Raw genomic sequence first — 21,989 nt, 5'->3', positions numbered from 1 at the left:
GAAATGGCAGAAATCGTACACCAAATCCAGTCATTCCTGGAGTGGAACCACAGTCGATGGCCTCCACTCCAAACCAACAGATACAGATACTAATGCCGGAAAAAAAATCCCCCCCCAGTACCAACAATACCACCAGTCCGATAACATTCTTCTTTGCAAATATACAGGGTCTAAAGCCAGCTACAAACAACAAAATACCTTTCATCCGTGGACTGCTTGCAGAGGCAAAGGCAATGTTCGCGGCTTTCACTGAGACCCACATAAAGGATCACTTGGACAACGAAGTATGGATCCCAGGTTACAACCTATACAGATGTGACAGAGTGAACAGGCAAAAGGGGGGGGTTGGCCTGTACATTGCAGAGTCACTTGTTTGCACAGAACTGCTTAATGCCTCAAATGACGTAGTGGAAGTTTTAGCAGTAAAGGTCGAGAACCAAAACCTAGTCATTGTGGTAGTCTACAAGCCTCCGGATGCAACATCCCAGCAATTCCAGGAACAGCTGTTAAAAATTGACCACTGTCTGGAAAATCTTCCAGCTCCTGCACCCAACATCTTGCTCCTGGGGGATTTCAACTTAAGGCACCTAAAATGGAGGAATATAGCAAATAATATTGTTGCAGTAATAACACCAGGAGGCAGCTCTGATGAAAACTCACACTCACACGAGCTTTTAAATCTCTGCACAAAATTCAATTTAAACCAGCAAATAATAGAGCCTACAAGACTGGAGAATACACTAGACCTCATCTTCACTAACAATGATGATCTGATAAGAAATGTCACCATATCAAAAACAATATACTCAGATCACAACATAATTGAGGTTCAGACATGTATGCATGGAGCCCCAGACCGACAAAATGAGACTAGTCACGAGGGAGCATTCACCAAATTCAACTTCAATAACAAAAACATAAAGTGGGACCAAGTAAACCAAGTCCTAACCGATATAAGCTGGGAAGATATACTAAGCAACACAGACCCAAACTTATGCCTAGAACAGATTAACTCGGTGGCACTCGATGTATGCACAAGGCTTATTCCTCTAAGAAAAAGGAGGAGTAGATGTAAAATAGAAAGAGACAGGCGCTCCCTTTACAGGCGACGGAAAAGAATAACAGAGCGGCTAAAAGAGGTCAATATATCTGAAATGCGCAGGGAGACACTGGTCAGAGAAATAGCAAGCATCGAACTTAAGCTAAAAGAATCCTTTAGGAGTCAGGAATCGCGGGAAGAACTAAAAGCCATAAATGAAATCGAAAGAAACCCAAAGTATTTCTTCTCCTATGCCAAATCAAAATCGAGAACAACGTCCAGTATTGGGCCCCTACTTAAACAAGATGGGTCCTACACAGATGACAGCAAGGAAATGAGTGAGCTACTCAAGTCCCAATATGACTCAGTTTTTAGCAAGCCGCTAACCAGACTGAGAGTCGAAGACCAAAATGAATTTTTTATGAGAGAGCCACAAAATTTGACTAACACAAGCCTATCCGATGTTATCCTGACGCCAAATGACTTCGAACAGGCGATAAATGACATGCCCATGCACTCTGCCCCAGGGCCAGACTCATGGAACTCTGTGTTCATCAAGAACTGCAAGAAGCCCCTATCACGAGCCTTTTCCATCCTATGGAGAGGGAGCATGGACACGGGGGTCGTCCCTCAGTTACTAAAAACAACAGACATAGCCCCACTCCACAAAGGGGGCAGTAAAGCAACAGCAAAGAACTACAGACCAATAGCACTAACATCCCATATCATAAAAATCTTTGAAAGGGTCCTAAGAAGCAAGATCACCACCCATCTAGAAACCCATCAGTTACACAACCCAGGGCAACATGGGTTTAGAACAGGTCGCTCCTGTCTGTCTCAACTACTGGATCACTACGACAAGGTCCTAAATGCACTAGAAGACAAAAAGAATGCAGATGTAATATATACAGACTTTGCAAAAGCCTTCGACAAGTGTGACCATGGCGTAATAGCGCACAAAATGCGCGCTAAAGGAATAACAGGAAAAGTCGGTCGATGGATCTATAATTTCCTCACTAACAGAACACAGAGAGTAGTCGTCAACAGAGTAAAGTCCGAGGCAGCTACGGTGAAAAGCTCTGTCCCACAAGGCACAGTACTAGCTCCCATCTTGTTCCTCATCCTCATATCCGACATAGACAAGGATGTCAGCCACAGCACCGTGTCTTCCTTTGCAGATGACACCCGAATCTGCATGACAGTGTCTTCCATTGCAGACACTGAAAGGCTCCAGGCGGACATCAACCAAATCTTTCAGTGGGCTGCAGAAAACAATATGAAGTTCAACGATGAGAAATTTCAATTACTCAGATATGGTAAACATGAGGAAATTAAATCTTCATCAGAGTACAAAACAAATTCTGGCCACAAAATAGAGCGAAACACCAACGTCAAAGACCTAGGAGTGATTATGTCGGAGGATCTCACCTTCAAGGACCATAACATTGTATCAATCGCATCTGCTAGAAAAATGACAGGATGGATAATGAGAACCTTCAAAACTAGGGAGGCCAAGCCCATGATGACACTCTTCAGGTCACTTGTTCTATCTAGGCTGGAATATTGCTGCACTCTAACAGCACCTTTCAAGGCAGGTGAAATTGCCGACCTAGAAAATGTACAGAGAACTTTCACGGCGCGCATAACGGAGATAAAACACCTCAATTACTGGGAGCGCTTGAGGTTTCTAAACCTGTATTCCCTGGAACGCAGGAGGGAGAGATACATGATTATATACACCTGGAAAATCCTAGAGGGACTAGTACCAAACTTGCACACGAAAATCACTCACTACGAAAGCAAAAGACTTGGCAGACGATGCACCATCCCCCCAATGAAAAGCAGGGGTGTCACTAGCACGTTAAGAGACCATACAATAAGTGTCAGGGGCCCGAGACTGTTCAACTGCCTCCCAGCACACATAAGGGGGATTACCAACAGACCCCTGGCAGTCTTCAAGCTGGCACTGGACAAGCAACTAAAGTCAGTTCCTGATCAGCCGGGCTGTGGCTCGTACGTTGGTTTGCGTGCAGCCAGCAGCAACAGCCTGGTTGATCAGGCGCTGATCCACCAGGAGGCCTGGTCACAGACCGGGCCGCGGGGGCGTTGACCCCCGAAACTCTCTCCAGGTAAACTCCAGGTAAACTCCAGTGGTGGTGGGTGGAGGGCTGGAAGACTGATGGTGGTGGGTGGAGGGCTGGAAGACTGATGGTGGTGGGTGGAGGGCTGGAAGAGGGGGGGGGCTGATGGTGGAGGAGGGCTGGTGAAGGTGTGGAGCTCATGGTGGGTGGAGGGCATGGTGGTGGGTATTGTGGGTCTCCTGGTACTCACTCCGCCCTCCCTCCTACAGTGTCACTCACCCTGCTGGAATGTCACATCCTGTGTAAGAAAACACAGGTCGTGTGTAAGAAACTAGTACCTGCTGGAATTACTCCAGATAGGTAGGTGGGGGGCAAGTGAACATGTTTACCCAATGTTAATTGTAACAGGTAGCACCACTAGGCTACTCTAGGAAACACTAACAGTGCGACTTACAGGAGTCAGACCTCTTGTGTAAGAGATCCACTGCCATAGATCCGCCCAGTTCTGGGACACTGACTTCGTTTGGGTTCAGTAACTAGCCTCTTGTTAATACTTTGTTAGATGTGTGTGGAGGTAACTTCGCCAGTAATTCCTTCAGTACTAGAGCAGCCATTCATTCGTTATCCTTGGTAATTTACACTATGTATAATAATTGTAGTTATGTGAACCTCTTAAGTAAACTGAAAATTTTCCTCAAAATATTCTACCACTACAAGTATCATTTCACTTATGTGAGTATTTTGTAAACTTACCCGGTGTTCAAATGCTGGATCACTGGTCAGAATTACAAGCCACTGGTATCATCAACCTCAATACATAGTTTACGGACTGAGAAAGCGCAGTGTTGAGTTCATCGGACGGAGGATAAGAGCCTACAATACACGGGTTTAATGCTACATACTGTATATACGATGCCATCCCATGCTTCACTGCCTGTCACCTCCAGTGCTTTGAAGGTTAAATATTTTATCAACACTGGCAGGAGTAACGTCGGCCTCAGTGTCAACCAGATAAGGTCCCACTCACACCTGCTGCCTCATATATGGTAATAGTAAACGCAGCTCTGTTGGAACGAGGCTACTTGGTGAGTGACGATTACCCATACTTTCGTCCAATGCGCTAAGGCATTGGACGAAAGGTTGCCTTAGCCTAGACGTGGAGGAAAGTTGACATTTGGGAACACTGATCTGATACATCACACTGCTACATCACACTGCCATCTTGGCAACGACAATACCAAGGCAAGCTAGCACGAAGACCATATCTCGTGCAAAATTAAAATAACTCATCGGGGGTGGGAGGAGGGTAGTCAAAATCTTCAGATCACCAAGTTCCCCGAGGTCCCTACAGGCAACTTATTTTAAAAACTTCGAATATTTGTTCCAATTGGCTGCACACCAAGTGCCCTCATACTTCCGTACGCAAGTCAGTACCGGCAGGTAGATAAGCGTGCCACAGACCTTTATTCCTAAACTCTGCGTCTGCACAGTCGACTTCATCAGTCTGGTACAGGGGTGGTTAATACCAGACAGCAGAAGCAGTAGAAGGAAATATGTTATCAGTCCAGCTTTTGAAGTACAATATCAGCCTGGAGGATGTGCTCGGATTTAAGAACAAGTTTAGCACATCTTCAGGCTGATGGACTGACCAATTCAAACAAGGTTGATTTGTCTTCCATTCCCCAAAGCGTTACATGGTGCCTAGAAGTTCACATCAAACTGGCAGAGTAATTTAAGAGATATTAAAGTGCCAAAATTCGAATGCGTACTCGCCCGAGCGAGTGCCCAAGAGTGCGTATATACGCACTTGTGAATTTGTCAAGGTAAACATTTCTCTTGCCTTTACGTAGTCATGTTCTGACTATCCCCACTATCCCTCCCATCTGGAAATTGAGATCTGAACCCAGCTATCGCTGACCCTATTTCCTTCCCCCCACCACCTTCTGCACATAGAAAACAGTTTTGTTCCCTCAGAATATAGCAGCAGGACTGCCGATTTATCAGATTTTTGAAACCACTTTTTTCGAGGAAGATCGGATCCCCATGATTCTGACAGATTTCACCAGCTACCATTCATCCGAAGTTTTATAATTCATCAAGTACAAGGCAGCGAGACTGTGCCCACCTGTCGCTCGAGGCGATTATCAAGGTATACGGAACACCACGTAAACTTTTGTCCACTGTGGACTTTCAGCCTCTGCCATCTGCCAGCATCCAGTATATACGCAATGCTTATTCTTTCCAGGAAAGTGGATACATCAGCACTTTGCTGCTACCCTATTCTATGTCAATAAGCGTTGGGAGCAAAATCTATTACCCTGTCATATTCCATCACGTACAATGCGGCTCATACAAGATGTTGAAATTGTCAGCCGGAGCTGGAAACTTCAGTAGGATGCATGCGCAACAGTTGGGTATCTCTATCGTTCCAGACCATAGAACTGAACAGTTCTCCAGGCTAAGGGACTGACCACGTCTGTGTCTTCAAGGCTGACGGACTGATTACATGTTCACCTCGCCACTACTGCTGCTTGCATTACATTCTCCTCTGACTGAAGCCTACCTCGTAGGTGAAGTGTTTCAACAATAAATATATCCCTCTTGCACATGCATCTTGTTCATCAATTTGTCGATATTTTATACCATTTTCAACGCATCAAGTAATGCTTAGCAAGGTTCCATTTTGGGGGATCCTCATATTAGTTAAGCTAGTAAGTAAGAACTATTCTTACCAAGAGTTATATTGGTGAATGGTATTTTGAGGAATTAGTGGTAGCTTCTTCCTCGAATTATATTTTATGATCACCTTTCTCTCCAGGTTTTCTATTGATCCTCGAGGGTTCTGTGTTCCCACATTAATGTACAAAATGGACCTATTTAGGAAGTTACTAAAAAAGTACCTAGTTAAAATTTATGCCTATGTCCAGTTTCAATTTATTAGTCAGGTTTAATACAAGGGAAGGACCACTCCATTCTCTAGAACAAGAGCCCATCACTAGCAATAAACACCCCCCATCCCCACCTGAAGGGATATACGAGGGTTCATAAGTGTCCGGGGCCCAAGACTGTTCAACAGCCTCCCATCAAGCATTAGGGGAATTGCCAATAAACCCCTGGCTACCTTCAAGAGAGCTGGACAGATACCTAAAGTCAGTGCCGAATCAGCCGGGCTGTGGCTCGTACGTTGGACTGCGTGCGGCCAGCAGTAGCAGCCTAGTTGATCAGGCCTTGATCCATCGGTAGACCTGGTCATGGACCGGGCCGCGGGGGCGTTGATCCCTGGAATAACCTCCAGGGTTCATAAGGCAGGATACGTTTAAAATTTTATATAAATGGTATACAATACGATAATATAAATTAGACACTTGTGCAACATCTGGCTACCTAATTGTAGAAGTTTGGCCAACCAGTGGCTTTATCAATACAAGGACATGATGTGAAGAATGTGGAATTATATACAAAAGACGAGGTAATCAGTCCCTCAGTCTGAGCTGAAGACCACCGGTGTTCTTCAGCTCCAAGGGTGAGGGACTGATTACCTCAGACTTCTCTCTCTACCGTTCTTTGTGGAAATAAATAGTATCAAATACAGACACAGTGGAAATATAAACACATGCAGTATAATGTGATCCTTTATTGACAACGTTTCATCCACACAGTGGGCTTTTTCAAGTGTGTGACTTGAAAAAGCCCACTGTGTGGGTGAAACGTTGTCAATAAAGGATCACATTATACTGCATGTGTGTTTATATTTCCACCGTTCTTTGTATTGGACTGAGGGAGCCACTGTGTGGGGAAAGTTGAGCCACCATCGAGGGAGCCACCATCGAGGGAGCCACCATCGAGGGAGCCACCATCGAGGGAGCCACCATCGAGGGAGCCACCATCGAGGGAGCCACCATCGAGGGAGCCACCATCGAGGGAGCTAAGTTACTCTTCTCGGATTCAAAATACACCGTAAATACCGTGGCTGGAACAATGCAAAATACCGCAGAGGAATCTTTCGAAGTTTCGATCTGGCCTGGGCTGAAACGTCATAAAGGTTCCTCTCCTCGCGGGAGGATTTGTGACGATACTAGAGTGTCAGGTCCTTTGATATGGGTTAATTTAACCCAGTTGCTAATGGGAGGGGGAAAAAGGCGTCCCTTAACTTTTATGAATGTTTACATTGACGTTTTGCGCAATATTTAAATAACTAAACTAGCGGAAGTGTTCATTATAGAAGATAATTAGTGACAGTAATAATTGCGAAGATTGGTCAATAAATTTCGGGGATTCTAATGTTTTGTAACTAGTCTTCATTTCTACTAGATAGATGTTTCGCCTGCTTAGCGGGCGAAAAGTCTCGTCAGTGAAGATACCAAGATGTTACCCCAAAGTCTCTATTTAAAAAAAAAAAACAATTTTAACTTGCCTTTAGCAAAGGGTGATGTGTTGTCCTCCTGAGGCGGCCACCAGGCACCTGAAAACTCAAAATTATATACAGAATGTATTGGGTAAAAAAAATCCACGGTGCAGACATTTTGTCATTGTCCACAAGAATCTTGTCAAATTTTGAAACCTGAGTAGCAAGTCTTAATATTGTCAGGGGAAGAAACTGTTGGAAAAAAAGGCTTTTTTTGTAGCGAAAAATTACCAGTGACAGGTTTAATTACCAAGTTATGAAATGGTCTCATAAAAAGGTTTGTTCCACAGATTTTGGTCTTAATACTTGTGGGCAGACGAGTGTATAAGAAAAGTTAGTTACATGAAATCTTTTTTAACCCCACAGTGGGCATTATCACAGTGGGCATTATCAAGAAACCGGCTTCAAAAGTCAAGAAGTTCAATGTTAACTACGCTAATACTACGTTGTCGTTAACTCACCATTACCTACTCAACATGGACTCAAAGGATCAACAAGACAGTACTTACCTATTCAGAAGTTTCGCTTACCAGTGCCTTTATATGCCTCTTAAGAAGAAAAGTTGCCCAGGTATTGCGCATAGGTCTTGTGTATTAAGTACCATTACTGCTGTCTTAGTCTACACAAGCTTAAACCTCTCATTTCAAGTTTGTTCAAAACTATATTTAACACACTGCAGCCTGACAGGTTAAACAGTTGAAGATTGAGACACTTATGCAGCATATGGGAATCTTTATTCAGGAAACGTTTCGCCACACAGTGGCTTCATCAGTCCAATACAAAGAGGAAGGCGTAAGGAGAGGAGGAGTATGAGGTAATCAGTCCCTCGGACTGGAGTCGATGTGTTCAGTCCATCAATCTTGTAGAATGTACAGCATAGAGCCGTAGACGTGGCTTATATACTGTAGTGAGGTGACGAAGCAGGCGGAGGCGGGGTCATAGTGGTACCATCCACTAGTCGAAGTAGGTCTTCGTCCAAAGGTTGAACAAGTGTTGAAGAATTCTTTGTACCAAGATCCCATCTTCAACTTGTCGGTTTTTCAAACCATTCATCACAAGGTTAAACAGTTGCTGAAAATCTGGTAGCTTAAGAAACTGTCCCTTAAATCATTGCAAACCAAACTTTTAAGGAGTGGCGAGGGGCTAGAACTTCTGCATAGATTATACATTAAGGAACAGAAGCTAAATTCGAACACTGGGAGGTGATCAGGAATGATCGAAGAATAGGGTAGCTGCAATTTCTTTAGTCTTGGTAATCAAAAAAATACCTAAAGTCAGTACCGGATCAGCCGGGATGCGGTTCGTACGTTGGACTGCGTGCGGCCAGCAGTAACAGCCTGGTTGATCAGGCCCTGATCCACCGGGAGGCCTGGTCGTGGACTGGGCCGCGGGGGGCGTTGATCCCCGGAATAACCTCCAGGTAATCTTAGAAATGAGCAAATTGTTAGTTTAACCTTTATATTGCTTTTAAGGAGATTGATTAAATGGCTAAAGTCTTGTATACACGATGCCTGGGAATAGGGAGAATCAGGTTCGATCCAAGAAGAGGAAATGTCAAATGCCTTGGACCAAGAGCCCTTCACCAGCATCAAGGAACCTAACTCGAGGAATTAAGGTTGATCTTATATAACTTAACAGTTTCCTTTGGAAATATCAAAATGTTTTGGTCAAACTCTATGGGACAAAAAAAAAAAAATAAGTCTCTTAAATGTTCCCTTTGCCACACAACCATTCTTACCAGCCACCGTGACAGTAAGTGCACTGCTGCTGGAACTGACGACCGTCTGGACCAATTGTTTTAACTCAGCTTAGACAGTGACCAAGGAGCACGTAGTTTGGTGTGAACACTTCTTGCCAGCAACACCCACCCTATTTTCTCTATCAACAGAAGACTGAACAATGGGTCAACCTTTTGTGGTGTGTAGAGCTTTTTAGAAAGCTTATTTAGGTACAGGTACAAAATAGTTACACAAATAATGCATAGTAACACTTGAATTACCTACAATAACCTAGAAGTCAAAGTGACATTTCTATGTTGATTTTATTATTTGTCAATAGTGATCATCATTCGCTGTATACTCCAGTGTGACGGAGGGTTCTAGGAGATAAAGGTAGTGTAGTAATACACTTGGGTATGGCTGGTAACATATTTGCAGAGTCGTGAGGGAAAGCCCAGCCTAGCCTTCTTGACGGTAGGTCTATCCGGGACAGAGGCGCAGGGAGACACTCACATATGGCATCACATGTCAGTCGCAAGGGATCGTCTATATAAAATATATTGACGGTACTAACTAGATGCTCAGATATGCTACATAAACATATACAGGGGATCAGCAACTATGCTGACAATAGCAAGTCTCAGTAATGTAGTGACAGCGTTTTCCTAGGCAGTAAGGTGCCTGCGAGTAGCTTTCACTCTGAACCCACAGGAGTTACACAGCGCTAAGAGGAACGGGAGGTCATGTTAAATCAAAGACAGACTAAAGGCAAGTCCATTCCCTTTGATGACAGTATACCAATCCTCGTGCTAAACTGACCTGCCTGGGCTTAACCATCATTTGGTCCACACAGTTTCCTGACCAACAACCCCCTATGGCCAAGTTGAAACATTTGACGGGCGCTTCCGGAAAAATCATTTAGCTTGACAAATACTAGACTTAACAAAAGATAAACAAAAACCTAGCACGACTAAACTTTACGCTGTCTGTTAAAAACTATTTAAATCCCCATGAAATCAATATCAAAAGAACCTCAAGGTTCAGATTGTCATAGGCTCTCTTACAAGTATAAAACCAGAAAGTGACTGTGGAAGGCGACCCAGCACCCACGACCTGGTGAACCCTTTAATTTGTATAGCTCACCAGACTTCCAAAGAACATTAATGCTACAGAGCTGGAAATTACAGATTTTACCTCGGCATCTGCTCGTTCACGTCATGGGACATTATAGCTGGCCAGGGCACCACTAAACTCCAGATTTGTTTCATGTTGAAACAAACTGCCGCATCTTGTGGTCCAGAGGGCGGACAGAAGCGAACTGGGCCATAGAGAACATTGTGAATACGAGAAGACAGCAGATCTAATAAAAAATAGAAAGTATAACTATAATGAAAATATGGAGGACATTTTGTTTGATATGTTTTGGTCCTGGGACCTTGGTCACTTTGCCCAAGGTCCCAGGACCGAAACTTTCCCAATAAAGATGGCATAAATGTATTCACTTATTCTTTCGGACATTTGTCGGCATTGTCATACCTTCCATTTTTAGATTAAGCCAGTTGTAGGGAAGAGAGAAGGGAGGATTATTAAGAACTCATCAGTGAACACAGAACTGTCCTAAGAGGAGTCAGTTGAATTCACTGCAAAACCAACACCATCCTCTGACCCATTAGTCATGACTTTCGTGCTTTAAGCCTGAACAAAACTCACTAATACATTAACCAGTCTCGATACTCTGCACAATTTTTTTTCAGACACCATCCAAGGAGACAAGAACTAAACCTCTCCGACCACAGACACATCTAGGCCACAATCCAGAACAGCCTATGTATCAGAAGAAAGTCACAGGAAGCCTCCCACGAAGCAGAGCTCTCCTCTACATCAAGACCACAGTTAAAGTCAGACTGCCAAGTTTGAGTCTAACAGGTAGCACAGGTCTAGAGCCTCGTAGCTGAGATTATGGAAAAACTTGCTACACAACTTAAGTCATGAGGGAAAGAATGAATACAGCCGTGGCAGCGAGCAAAGGATCTAGCCTCCACTTCTGGATCACTGATCCCACATGCTGTTCCACAAAATTAATAGCAAGTGCAACAGCTGTCTGACTAGGAGGTCTGGCAGTCATACTCAGACAGGAACGACAGAAAGCTGCATCTAGGAACAGTACAGTGATGCCCAGTGGCTAAAGCTCTCGTTTCACACGCTGAGGGTCCGGGGTTAGGTTCCCGGCGAGGGTAGAAACATTGGGCGTATTTCTTTACACCAGTTATCTATGTTCCCCATAAGTAAAATGGGTACCTGTGTGTTAGTCGACTGGTGTGGGTCGCATCCTGGGACAAAATTGACCTAATTTACCCGAAATACTTTGCATAACAAGCGGTTTTTTGTATAGTAGTATGTCAGTGATGTCAGCTACGACTGAATGCCTTATACATGTAGTTGTAGAAATAAAGGTATTACATGTGCCAACTGTGACTGTGGAAGAGCACAATATGTAGAGTCTGCAGAACAATCATTTCATACGAGAGGCCCCGATCACAGATTGAGAAAAATGTTAATTGTTCATTGGGAAGGAACGCCCCTCGTTCAGACGAGAAGCAGACCGCCTTAACCAGGAACAAGTAAAATCAACCACATTTTTTTCAGAGTGGGGGGGGAGGGGGGTTACCTGGAGGTTATTCCGGGGATCAACGCCCCCGCTGCCCGGTCCATGACCAGGCCTCCCAATGTATCAGGGCCCGATCAACTAGGCTGTTACTGCTGGCCGCACGCAATCCAACATACGAGCCACAGCCCGGCTGATCCGGCACTGACTATAGGTATCTGTCCAGCTCTCTTGAAGGCAGCCAGGGGTTTATTGGCAATTCCCCTAATGCTTGATGGGAGGCTGTTGAACAGTCTTGGGCCCGGGACACTTACGGTGTTTTCCCTTAGTGTACCAATGGCGCCCCTACTTTTTATTGGGGGCATTTTGCATCGCCTGCCCAGTCTTTTATTTTCGTAGGGAGTGATTTCTGTTTGCAGATTTGGGACCATTCCTTCCAGGATTTTCCAAGTGTAGATTATGATATATCTCTCCCTCCTGCGTTCCAACGAGTACAAGTCAAGTGCTTCCAAGCGTTCCCAGTAGTTAAGGTGCTTGACAGAACTTATACGTGCAGTAAAAGATCTCAGTACACTCTCTAGATCTGCGATTTCACCTGATTTGAATGGAGATGTTAATGTACAGCAGTATTCCAGCCTGGAGAGAACAAGTGATTTGAAAAGGATAATCATTGGCTTGGCATATCTCGTTTTGAACGTTCTCATTATCCATCCTATCATCATCTTTGCACGTGCGATCGTGGCACTGTTGTGATCCTTGAAAGTGAGATACTTTCCCCTGAAGCCGGAGACAAGCCGCTGTAGACGCCGAGCAGTATGATAACATTCTCGACACCAGCGTTGACAATACTGACAACATCCATGGCTACAAATATGTGACCACTACAGTGGAAGTCATCCGTACCTGCATTTCCCTCACAATCATCGATTTGGCCCTGCACAAATTGCTTCAAATTACTTCCTGTCTCATACCCAGTTACTAACCCTGGCAGCAGTGCTGCACTATATATGTATGGTGAATTATTCCTTCTGTATAGTACTGTGTATATGGTGAATTATATATTTAGTGTTATAATGACAATGATAAAGCTTGGGTATTAGAAGACTAAGGAATTATCAGTTTACATATCGACAAAGTACCTAGCAAACAAAGCATTAAAATCTGACCCACGCAATGTGTCATCAGGGCTTGAAGAAATATGCAAGTCATCTGTGGCTTGAGTGAGAGAAGGATGCTGGAGCCTCAACGTTCCTTCGCGAGGCTCACTATTCACCCCCCTTCATAACGGGTTTAGAGCTCCACACAAATGTTGATTGGGGTCTGACAACCCGGACGAGTTTTGCAGTGTGGAAGTAGTTTTTCTCCAGGGTTTTATGGTTCCCCTCCCCATCTCCACAGGCATTAAGTGACTAAGAACATAACCTTCAACACTCCTTACACTCAGCGACCCCACAGCCCACACGGTCTCTTCAAATAACTATATGGTGACTCGAGAAATCGTAATGACACTATTGCAAACAAACCATACCCCCGGCCGGGATTGAACCCGCGGTCATAGAGTCTCAAAACTCCAGCCCGTCGTGTTAGCCACTAGACCAGCTAGCTGGTCTAGTGGCTAACACTATGACTAACACTGTGGCTAACACAGACTATGACCGCGGGTTCAATCCCGGCCAGGGGTATGGTTAACTATATGGTTTCGTGGGACAGACGCGTTAGACCAGTGGGTTGTGCCAGTCATAAAATCTATGCCCATGAAAGGCCAGTATGGACTACTTTAGAGTCCTCTGGGTCCTTTGGGCCCATCCCCATACGGTATCCCTTATTTTATGTTATGTGAAGAGCAGTAGCGGATTTAAAACTTAATCATATGCCTCGTCTCTACCATCTATTTTATAGTCATGGTGAAGAGCTATAATCAGTAGGAAGTTATGCTATAATTCACTTAGACACGAGTATATTCAGTAGCACGAAGTTGAAACTAGGACTGATGCAGGCATCGTATTATTGGTCATGAAATTAATGTGTGTTTATGTCGAGGCGATGACTGGCAGACTAGCTTATTATGTCAGCAAGGAAAAGTTACTACTGATGGTCCCACCTCTTGATTATTATAGTCTAATGTTAGTGATATTTGCATTTAAATGTCTATACTCTACTAAGAGGTAATAAATGGCACTGCTAATCTCCATCGTGTTGAGTCATATTTTGCTTTGGAAATTATGATAGGCAGTTCTCAGAAAGGCAGTATAATGTAAACCTCGTGTTTAATTAAATATATCTGATATATTCCACTAACAGACTGAAGCAGCTGTCTAGGAATAGCTCTGCTTATCTCGTGTAGAAAGGCTCCGGTGGTAAACACTAGACATGTGACATTAGAGAGGCGTGAGCTTAGCGCTTCCAGTGGAGGAAGATGACGGGGAAATGAACAAGAATGAGAGGAAGGAGCAGGGAGAGTAACAGTGAAGTCGATAGTAATATTACGAGAGGCGTGTGGGAAGACTTGAAGGATGAGTGTACGTACACACAAACACATGTTTGGAAGTATTTCTTCAGTCAGAGATGTCTGGAAGTGGAACAGTCTGGCAAGTGACGTAGTGGAGGCAGGAACCATACATAGTTTTAAGACGAGGTATGATAAAGCTCATGGAGCAGGGAGAGAGGTCCTAGTAGCGACCAGTGAAGAGGCGGGGCCAGGAGCCAAGTCTCGACCCCTGCAACCACAATCAGGCGGGTACACGCAAACACACAAACAAACCACTACTCCGTTATACAACACCAAGGTCAGCACATCGACCTTCACGTTGATAGCTAGTGTGGTACGGCCACCAGGAAGAGCCACTCACTGGTATACACACGGGGGAGGTGAAGTACACACGGGGGGGAGGTGAAGTACACACGGGGGGGGGGGGGTGAAGTACACACGGGGCAGGTGAAGTACACACGGGGGCAGGTGAAGTACACACGGGGGGCAGGTGAAGTACACACGGGGGGGAGGTGAAGTACACACGGGGGGGGAGGTGAAGTACACACGGGGGGGAGGTGAAGTACACACGGGGGGGAGGTGAAGTACACACGGGGGGGAGGTGAAGTACACACGGGGGGGGAGGTGAAGTACACACGGGGGGGGAGGTGAAGTACACACGGGGGGGGAGGTGAAGTACACACGGGGGGGGGGAGGTGAAGTACACACGGGGGGGGGGAGGTGAAGTACACACGGGGGGGGGAGGTGAAGTACACACGGGGGGGGAGGTGAAGGGGGGGGGAGGTGAAGTACACACGGGGGGGGGAGGTGAACTACACACGGGGGGGGAGGTGAAGTACACACGGGGGGGGAGGTGAAGTACACACGGGGGGGGAGGTGAAGTACACACGGGGGGGGAGGTGAAGTACACACGGGGGGGAGGTGAAGTACACACGGGGGAGAGGTGAAGTACACACGGGGGGGAGGTGAAGTACACACGGGGGGGGGGGTAAAGTGTATAGGGAAGGGGGGTTGCGGTGCACTGTGGAGCAGCTACAATCACACATTAATGGTTCAAAGCTTTAATAACACAGGTAATGGGAGAAATTGATACATTGATAGTGAAGCGTTAGACTTTACAGCACAGGGAATGGGAGGCCATCACTGCTGAAGTGGAAGATTGAACCAATTTTCTAAATCAAGACCCCTTCACTAGCATCAAGGTTCCCTGAAGGTAAACAGACATCATCACCCACCAGCATCACCCACTATTACTCCATAAATGGTTTAGAAAACACAAGTTGAAAAATGAAAATTTTACAACATTGCAGGCTGAGGGACAGATTACCTCAAACTCCCTCTTTCCACCTTATTGGACTGATGAAGCCACTGTAGCGAAAAGTTTCCCCCTTATTGTAATGGTGTAGAATACTAACTAGATAAACATACTACATACGAGAAACTTTTGGCCTTCGAAGGCATCGGTTGTCGGAGATTCTACGTATTACAGGTAATAGGGATTAGGGGAGCGTTAAACTCGTGGGAGTCGCACTGAGAGGAAAGGGTAGGTATTCTGGCTCGAGTCAAGGAATCAGAGCTTTGGGCCAGTGTCTTCGATCACGACTCCCTCGCCACCATCAAGAAACTTCCTCTATTGGATAGATGACAAGAAATGGTCAGAGGGTATTAAGCCGGGTATAAGGTGTTAGAGCAACGAAGACATTCTACCAACAAAAACAGCTTTAACGATGTGCAAATTTTAGTTTCTTCGTGGGGTAGTGTGAGCACTGGCCCACTAGCTTCCAGGACCGGCTTGCCAGGGTTTAGCAGCCAGACAAGGGATACAATATCATAATGGAGAAGCGCTAAACCCGTAGGATTGTACAGCGCCTGTGGGGGGGGAGGGGATGGAAAATATTCAGGCTTAATTAAGGGAACCAGAGCACAGATCCAATTCCCTAGATCAAGAGCCCCCTCACCAGCGTCAAGAAACCTCCCTTGAAGGGGAGGGGGGGATACAATGAGAGCCCTGAATCTCAATCTGACCTGCAGCTATACTTTAGTTTTAAGATTTTCGTGAATTGTGGAAGTTCTTGTAGCGACTGCCACATCAACCAGGTCCTATAAGCTGTTTAGACCTGCGGGTTACAGACGAGAAGTTTTGCTGATCACTTCATTACCTATGACGCTTGACAAACCTTCACCTGAGGGTCATGAAGACAACAATACGTACACCATTTACCAATTGCACTATATACGTTTCTTTAGTTTTAAGTTATGCTCACACAAAATTGCTTATAGTGCCACAGTCATGCGTATAATTTTAAACAATTACGCTTAAGCCCACTTTTACAGTAACCCTGCACCCTTTCAAGATTTACTGGCCTCGCCTCCACCCTGTTTGTAAACAATCCCATGTCTGCAAACTTGCCGAGAAGCCTTTTATATAGTTACACTAAGGCCTGGAGTCATCAAGGTATACTTTAAAGTCCAACTTTGTGTAAAACTCCACAAGTCATCACTAATAGTGTCCTTCCACGTGATTGCTCTATCCTGTCTAGTCTGAATACATGCCCCTCTATAGACTAGAGCATTTGTTTTGTTCAGTATTAAAAACTTATCGATCTACGACCTGATTAATATAAGAGGTCAGCGAAAGGATGCTAGCACTGTAGTGGTCCAACATTTTTCAGAGCAGGACGCCTCTAGCTTTTCCCTGAAAGAAAAGTGACCTGCAAATGTCTGTCGGGATAGTGATAAACAGGCTGGAGCAGCAGTACTTGGAGCCAAGTCGTGGTCTCAGGCGAGTGGACCACAGGTTAGGAAACACTGCCGGTTTCCCCAGTTAAACTGAAGAAACCAGCATAAAGAGCACGTTATGGCTGATTAGAAATTTATATTTATGGTGGTTACAATTCTTGGGAAACTGAGGGCAGCTGAGGACTCCGCGTTATCACTGGTTCTAGTCTCTACGAGAGACTGCTGGTGCTTGTGTAAGTGGTAGCCATTTATAGAAGATTGTTGCACGTGTGACTCGTGTTCCAGAGAAACTGAAGCAGCACCTGCACTTCACATTATATTATACAACATATTAAAGCTACAAATCGCATATAGCCTTCATTTTCGTCTACCTGGAGACTATAAATTCCTTGGACAAGAATCCATAATAAATTAGACATGTGCAACTCTTGGGTATCTTTATTGAGGAAACGTTTCGCCACACAGTAGCTTCATCAGTCCATACAATCAGGTAGAATCTGGATGAAGTTTTAATGGCAGGAGGAGAGATGAGGTAATCGGTCCCTTTTTTGATTGTGTATCAGCTTAAATTTTGTTGTTACTTGAGTCGATGTGGTCACTGTGTCAGCACAAAGTTAAATGTTTGTGTATTTTGACATCACTGATCTTGATGTATAGAGTCCCTCAGCCTTGAGTCGATGTGGTCATTAGTGCGGAGAAGGAGCTTATAAACCGTAGGCAGGAGAGGTGCAGCAGTCGTAGGTGGTGTCACATTTGTTCAATGTGGAAGTAGGTCATGCCCAAGGGTTAGGCAAGTGAAGAATTCCCAAGTATTAAGATCCCAAGAAGTTGCAGTGTCTGACAGGATTGTGGATCAATGGTTCAGAGAACCGACACGGTGATAAATTAGACATGTGCAACTCTTGGGTATCTTTACTGAGGAAACGTTTCGCCACACAGTGGCTTCATCAGTCCATACAAAGGAGAATCTTGAACAGGATCTACAATCCTGTCAGACACTGCAATTTCTTGGGATCTTAATACTTGGGAATTCTTCGCTTGCCTAACCCTTGGGCACGACCTACTTCCACATTGAACAAACGTGACATCTCCTACGACTGCTGCACCTCTCCTGCCTACGGTTTATAAGCTCCTCCTCCGCACTAATGCCGTATTCTATTCAAGATTGATGGACTGACCACATCGACTCAAGGCTGAGGGACTGATTACCTCATTCTCCTCCTGTTCAAGATTCTCCTTTGTATGGACTGACGAAGCCACTGTGTGGCGAAACGTTTCCTCAATAGAGATACCCAGAGTTGCACACGTGTCTAATTTATCAACGTGTCGGCTCTCTGAACCATTGATCTACAAGAATCCTTAACAAAATACCATAAAACTCTGACCAATATGCATCATCCTTTAACATTGACACTACTATTCTACGAACGTCGACCCCCCCCCCATTCCCCCACCATCACGTGAGGGAGGGTTTGAAAAACCCTCCGATGGTTTTTCAAACCATCGGACTGTATCGGACTGATGAAGCCACTGTGGCGAAACGTTTCCTGAATAAAGATTCCCATATGTTGCATAAGTGTCTCAATCTTCATCTTTTGTCTTTGTTAGTGTGAGTTTGTAAATGGTCCAAGTCGGACTGAAACAACGTCGCAAGCTCCTCGCTATGTGCGGGTTATTTGTGTTGAACATGTGTTATCCAGCAACACTATTCTGATAGAACATTAAAATGGTATAAAATACCGACAGATTGTTAGGTAAGACACATATGCAACAGTTAGATATCTTTATTCCGAAACGTTTCGCCTACACAGTAGGCTTCTTCAGTCGAGTACAGAAAAGTTGATAGAAGCAGAAGATACTTGAAGACGATGTAATCAGTCCATCACCCTTAAAGTTTTGAGGTGGTCAGTCCCTCAGTCTGGAGAAGAGCATTGTTCCGTTGTCTGAAACAATATGAAGTTGAAGTGACAGGATGGAGCCTTTATATAGTGCCAGGAGGTGAGACGGGGGTTGCTTTGGGAGGGCAGGTCCCTCTCAAACCCAGCCGTTCTCACTAGTAGAGGTCGAAGTTGATGGTCTGTACCAAGATACCCTTGTGTTGCAGTGTCTGACAGAATGAACATTAAAATGGTATAAAATACCGACAGATTGTTCATTCTGTCAGACACTGCAACACAAGGGTATCTTGGTACAGACCATCAACTTCGACCTCTACTAGTGAGAACGGCTGGGTTTGAGAGGGACCTGCCCTCCCAAAGCAACCCCCGTCTCACCTCCTGGCACTATATAAAGGCTCCATCCTGTCACTTCAACTTCATATTGTTTCAGACAACGGAACAATGCTCTTCTCCAGACTGAGGGACTGACCACCTCAAAACTTTAAGGGTGATGGACTGATTACATCGTCTTCAAGTATCTTCTGCTTCTATCAACTTTTCTGTACTCGACTGAAGAAGCCTACTGTGTAGGCGAAACGTTTCGGAATAAAGATATCTAACTGTTGCATATGTGTCTTACCTAACAATCTGTCGGTATTTTATACCATTTTAATGTTCATTCTGTCAGACACTGCAACACAAGGGTATCTTGGTACAGACCATCAACTTCGACCTCTACTAGTGAGAACGGCTGGGTTTGAGAGGGACCTGCCCTCCCAAAGCAACCCCCGTCTCACCTCCTGGCACTATATAAAGGCTCCATCCTGTCACTTCAACTTCATATTGTTTCAGACAACGGAACAATGCTCTTCTCCAGACTGAGGGACTGACCACCTCAAAACTTTAAGGGTGATGGACTGATTACATCGTCTTCAAGTATCTTCTGCTTCTATCAACTTTTCTGTACTCGACTGAAGAAGCCTACTGTGTAGGCGAAACGTTTCGGAATAAAGATATCTAACTGTTGCATATGTGTCTTACCTAACACACACTATTCTGATAGCAGTCGTAGACACTTGCCATTACTTTCAAGGGAAGGTCTCTTGGTAATTTGAACAATCTTCCCTTCGTCTGGGTAAGAAATTAACCTCATCCCCCACACGTTGTACAATCCTTTTAAGTGGTTCTTAAGGGACCTGGAGGTTACCTGGGATAAAGGGACAAACAAATGGGAAAGAGCTAAACTCTTAGGGGCTAATACAGTGCTTCTAGAACCTATCTAGGTCACAGCGCCTAGGGACAGGAGGTAATCAGGTTCGAGTTAAAGAAGAGGTGAAGTTCAGTGCCTTTAATCTAGAGCCTTCCCACCCACCTGTGCCAAGGAACCTCTGGCATCAAGATGGTATACAATACCGAGACTTAAAACATTCAGCACCAGAATACCGCCTAAGTGTTCGCCTGCACAACAGGCTTCCTCAGTCTAATACGCGACTAACTCAGCAGACGTACAGAGGTGTTCCATTTACGGAGAGCGCCAAACCCGTAAGGATCAAGCAGCAATAGTAGTATTGACGATTAGTCAGTAACCAATAGGTAGGTGGTCAGTCCCTAGAGCCTAAACCATAGGCATGCACTCAGACCTTGTATACTACAGTAGAGACGAGGTGAAGCAATTGGAAGTGATGTCACAAGTGAGCGTGGTCCACGAGTGGAAGGTGGTCATGTTAGTCTTTTAGCCAAGAATTGTTGAAGACGACTGCCTTCACTCGTGGTTCACTCAGCTATGAGCACTCAGAAGCTTCATCCCACTAATATATGCACAAGGGATGGCAGTAGTACGACTGCTCTACCTTGACCATCTTCCACCCAGGGTGACTGATCACCTTAAAACTTGTGCCTTCCGTTAAATTCTCCTGTATTCGACTGAAGAAGCCTGTTGTGCGGGCGAGAAGTTTCGCCAGTGAAGATGCCCAGATGATGTATACGAGTCTTATTCACAAACCTTCGTTATTATGAAGAGTTTGACCAAAGAACTAAGTTTTTGATATAAAGGATTTTATACGGGGAAGCGATGAATCCGTATGGGGTCGTTCATTGTCGTGGGGAATACGAGGTATTAAGTTCATGGGGGGCGGGGAAGTAGCTCCAACTTAAGAGATCAAGAGCCCTTCACCGTCATCAAGGTATTCCCCTTCCCCTTAAGGACGACTTTTATTAGTCATCATTTTTGACCAGAATATTGAGGAAAGATTATTAAACTAATATTTTGCAAGAGAGCATAAGAAGGGAGGAGCACTGCAGGAGGTCTACTGGCTCATGCTAGGAACTTACAAGGCTGAGGGACCGATTACAAAATATTAGAAATAGTTGTAATCCGTCCCTTCATCTCATCTCCAACATTGATCAACATAGAGGGACTGATTACCTCAAACTGTTAACCGTCTTCACTGTTAACAACATTGGTTAACAAAAAAACCACAGCGTTGCCTATACGATATTTTTTCCCATATACTTTTGAATTTTGTAAACCATAAATATACAAAATTCACGAAAATAAGTTTCCTGACCTGCGTGAGTGAGGGCAAGAACCATCTTGGACTCCCAGCGTAGCAACTCCACCAGAGAATCATAACAGCCTCAGACAGCCAACACTGCACAACTGACCACCCCACCAACCCTGCTTGTCCTGAGCCCCACTCAGAGCTAGTGAACCTCGCGTCTTTCACCACACTGAAACCCAGCGAATCATCTTACGTGTACTTCATGCCACTCTGCTCCAATCATAATCATAATTTTTAAAGGGGTTGTGGGATAAGCCAGCGGAAGGCCTCGGGCAGATGACCATAAGCTCCAGCGGCGGGTCATCATAACACCCGCGTCAGGAAACACTTGTCCTGTTTACTGACAAACCTTATCTAGCCTAACCTAGCCTAACCTAGCCTAACCTAGCCTAACCTAGCCTAACCTAATCTAGCCTAATCTAGCCTAACCTAACCTAGCCTAACCTAGCCTAACCTAGCCTAGCGTAATCTAACCT

The 21,989-nt window shown here is 44.9% G+C and overlaps 1 protein-coding gene across 2 annotated transcripts in view; it reads right to left on the bottom strand.

Annotated features, from left to right (window-relative positions):
• Lk6 (Lk6 kinase) overlaps positions 1-21,629 on the bottom strand; it is a 39,144-nt gene extending 17,515 nt beyond the window's left edge. Inside the window, exons 1-2 of one of the 2 annotated variants that reach the window (XM_053791178.2) lie at positions 21,520-21,618; positions 7,535-7,582 (exon numbers count right to left, since the gene is read on the bottom strand). In XM_053791178.2, the coding sequence (XP_053647153.1) occupies positions 7,535-7,582; positions 21,520-21,544 (73 nt within the window). In that variant the 5' untranslated portion in view covers positions 21,545-21,618. Of the gene's footprint in view, positions 1-7,534; positions 7,583-21,519 lie in introns of both variants that reach the window. The other variant, XM_053791180.2, reaches the window with a different exon arrangement.
• Between the last annotated feature and the right edge of the window lie 360 nt (positions 21,630-21,989).

This window comes from Cherax quadricarinatus, chromosome 59, assembly GCF_038502225.1.
Source record: "Cherax quadricarinatus isolate ZL_2023a chromosome 59, ASM3850222v1, whole genome shotgun sequence".
NCBI lineage: Eukaryota > Metazoa > Arthropoda > Malacostraca > Decapoda > Parastacidae > Cherax > Cherax quadricarinatus.
The sequence above is the reverse complement of the archived record's forward strand: the minus strand, read 5'-3'. Positions and strand labels throughout refer to the sequence as shown.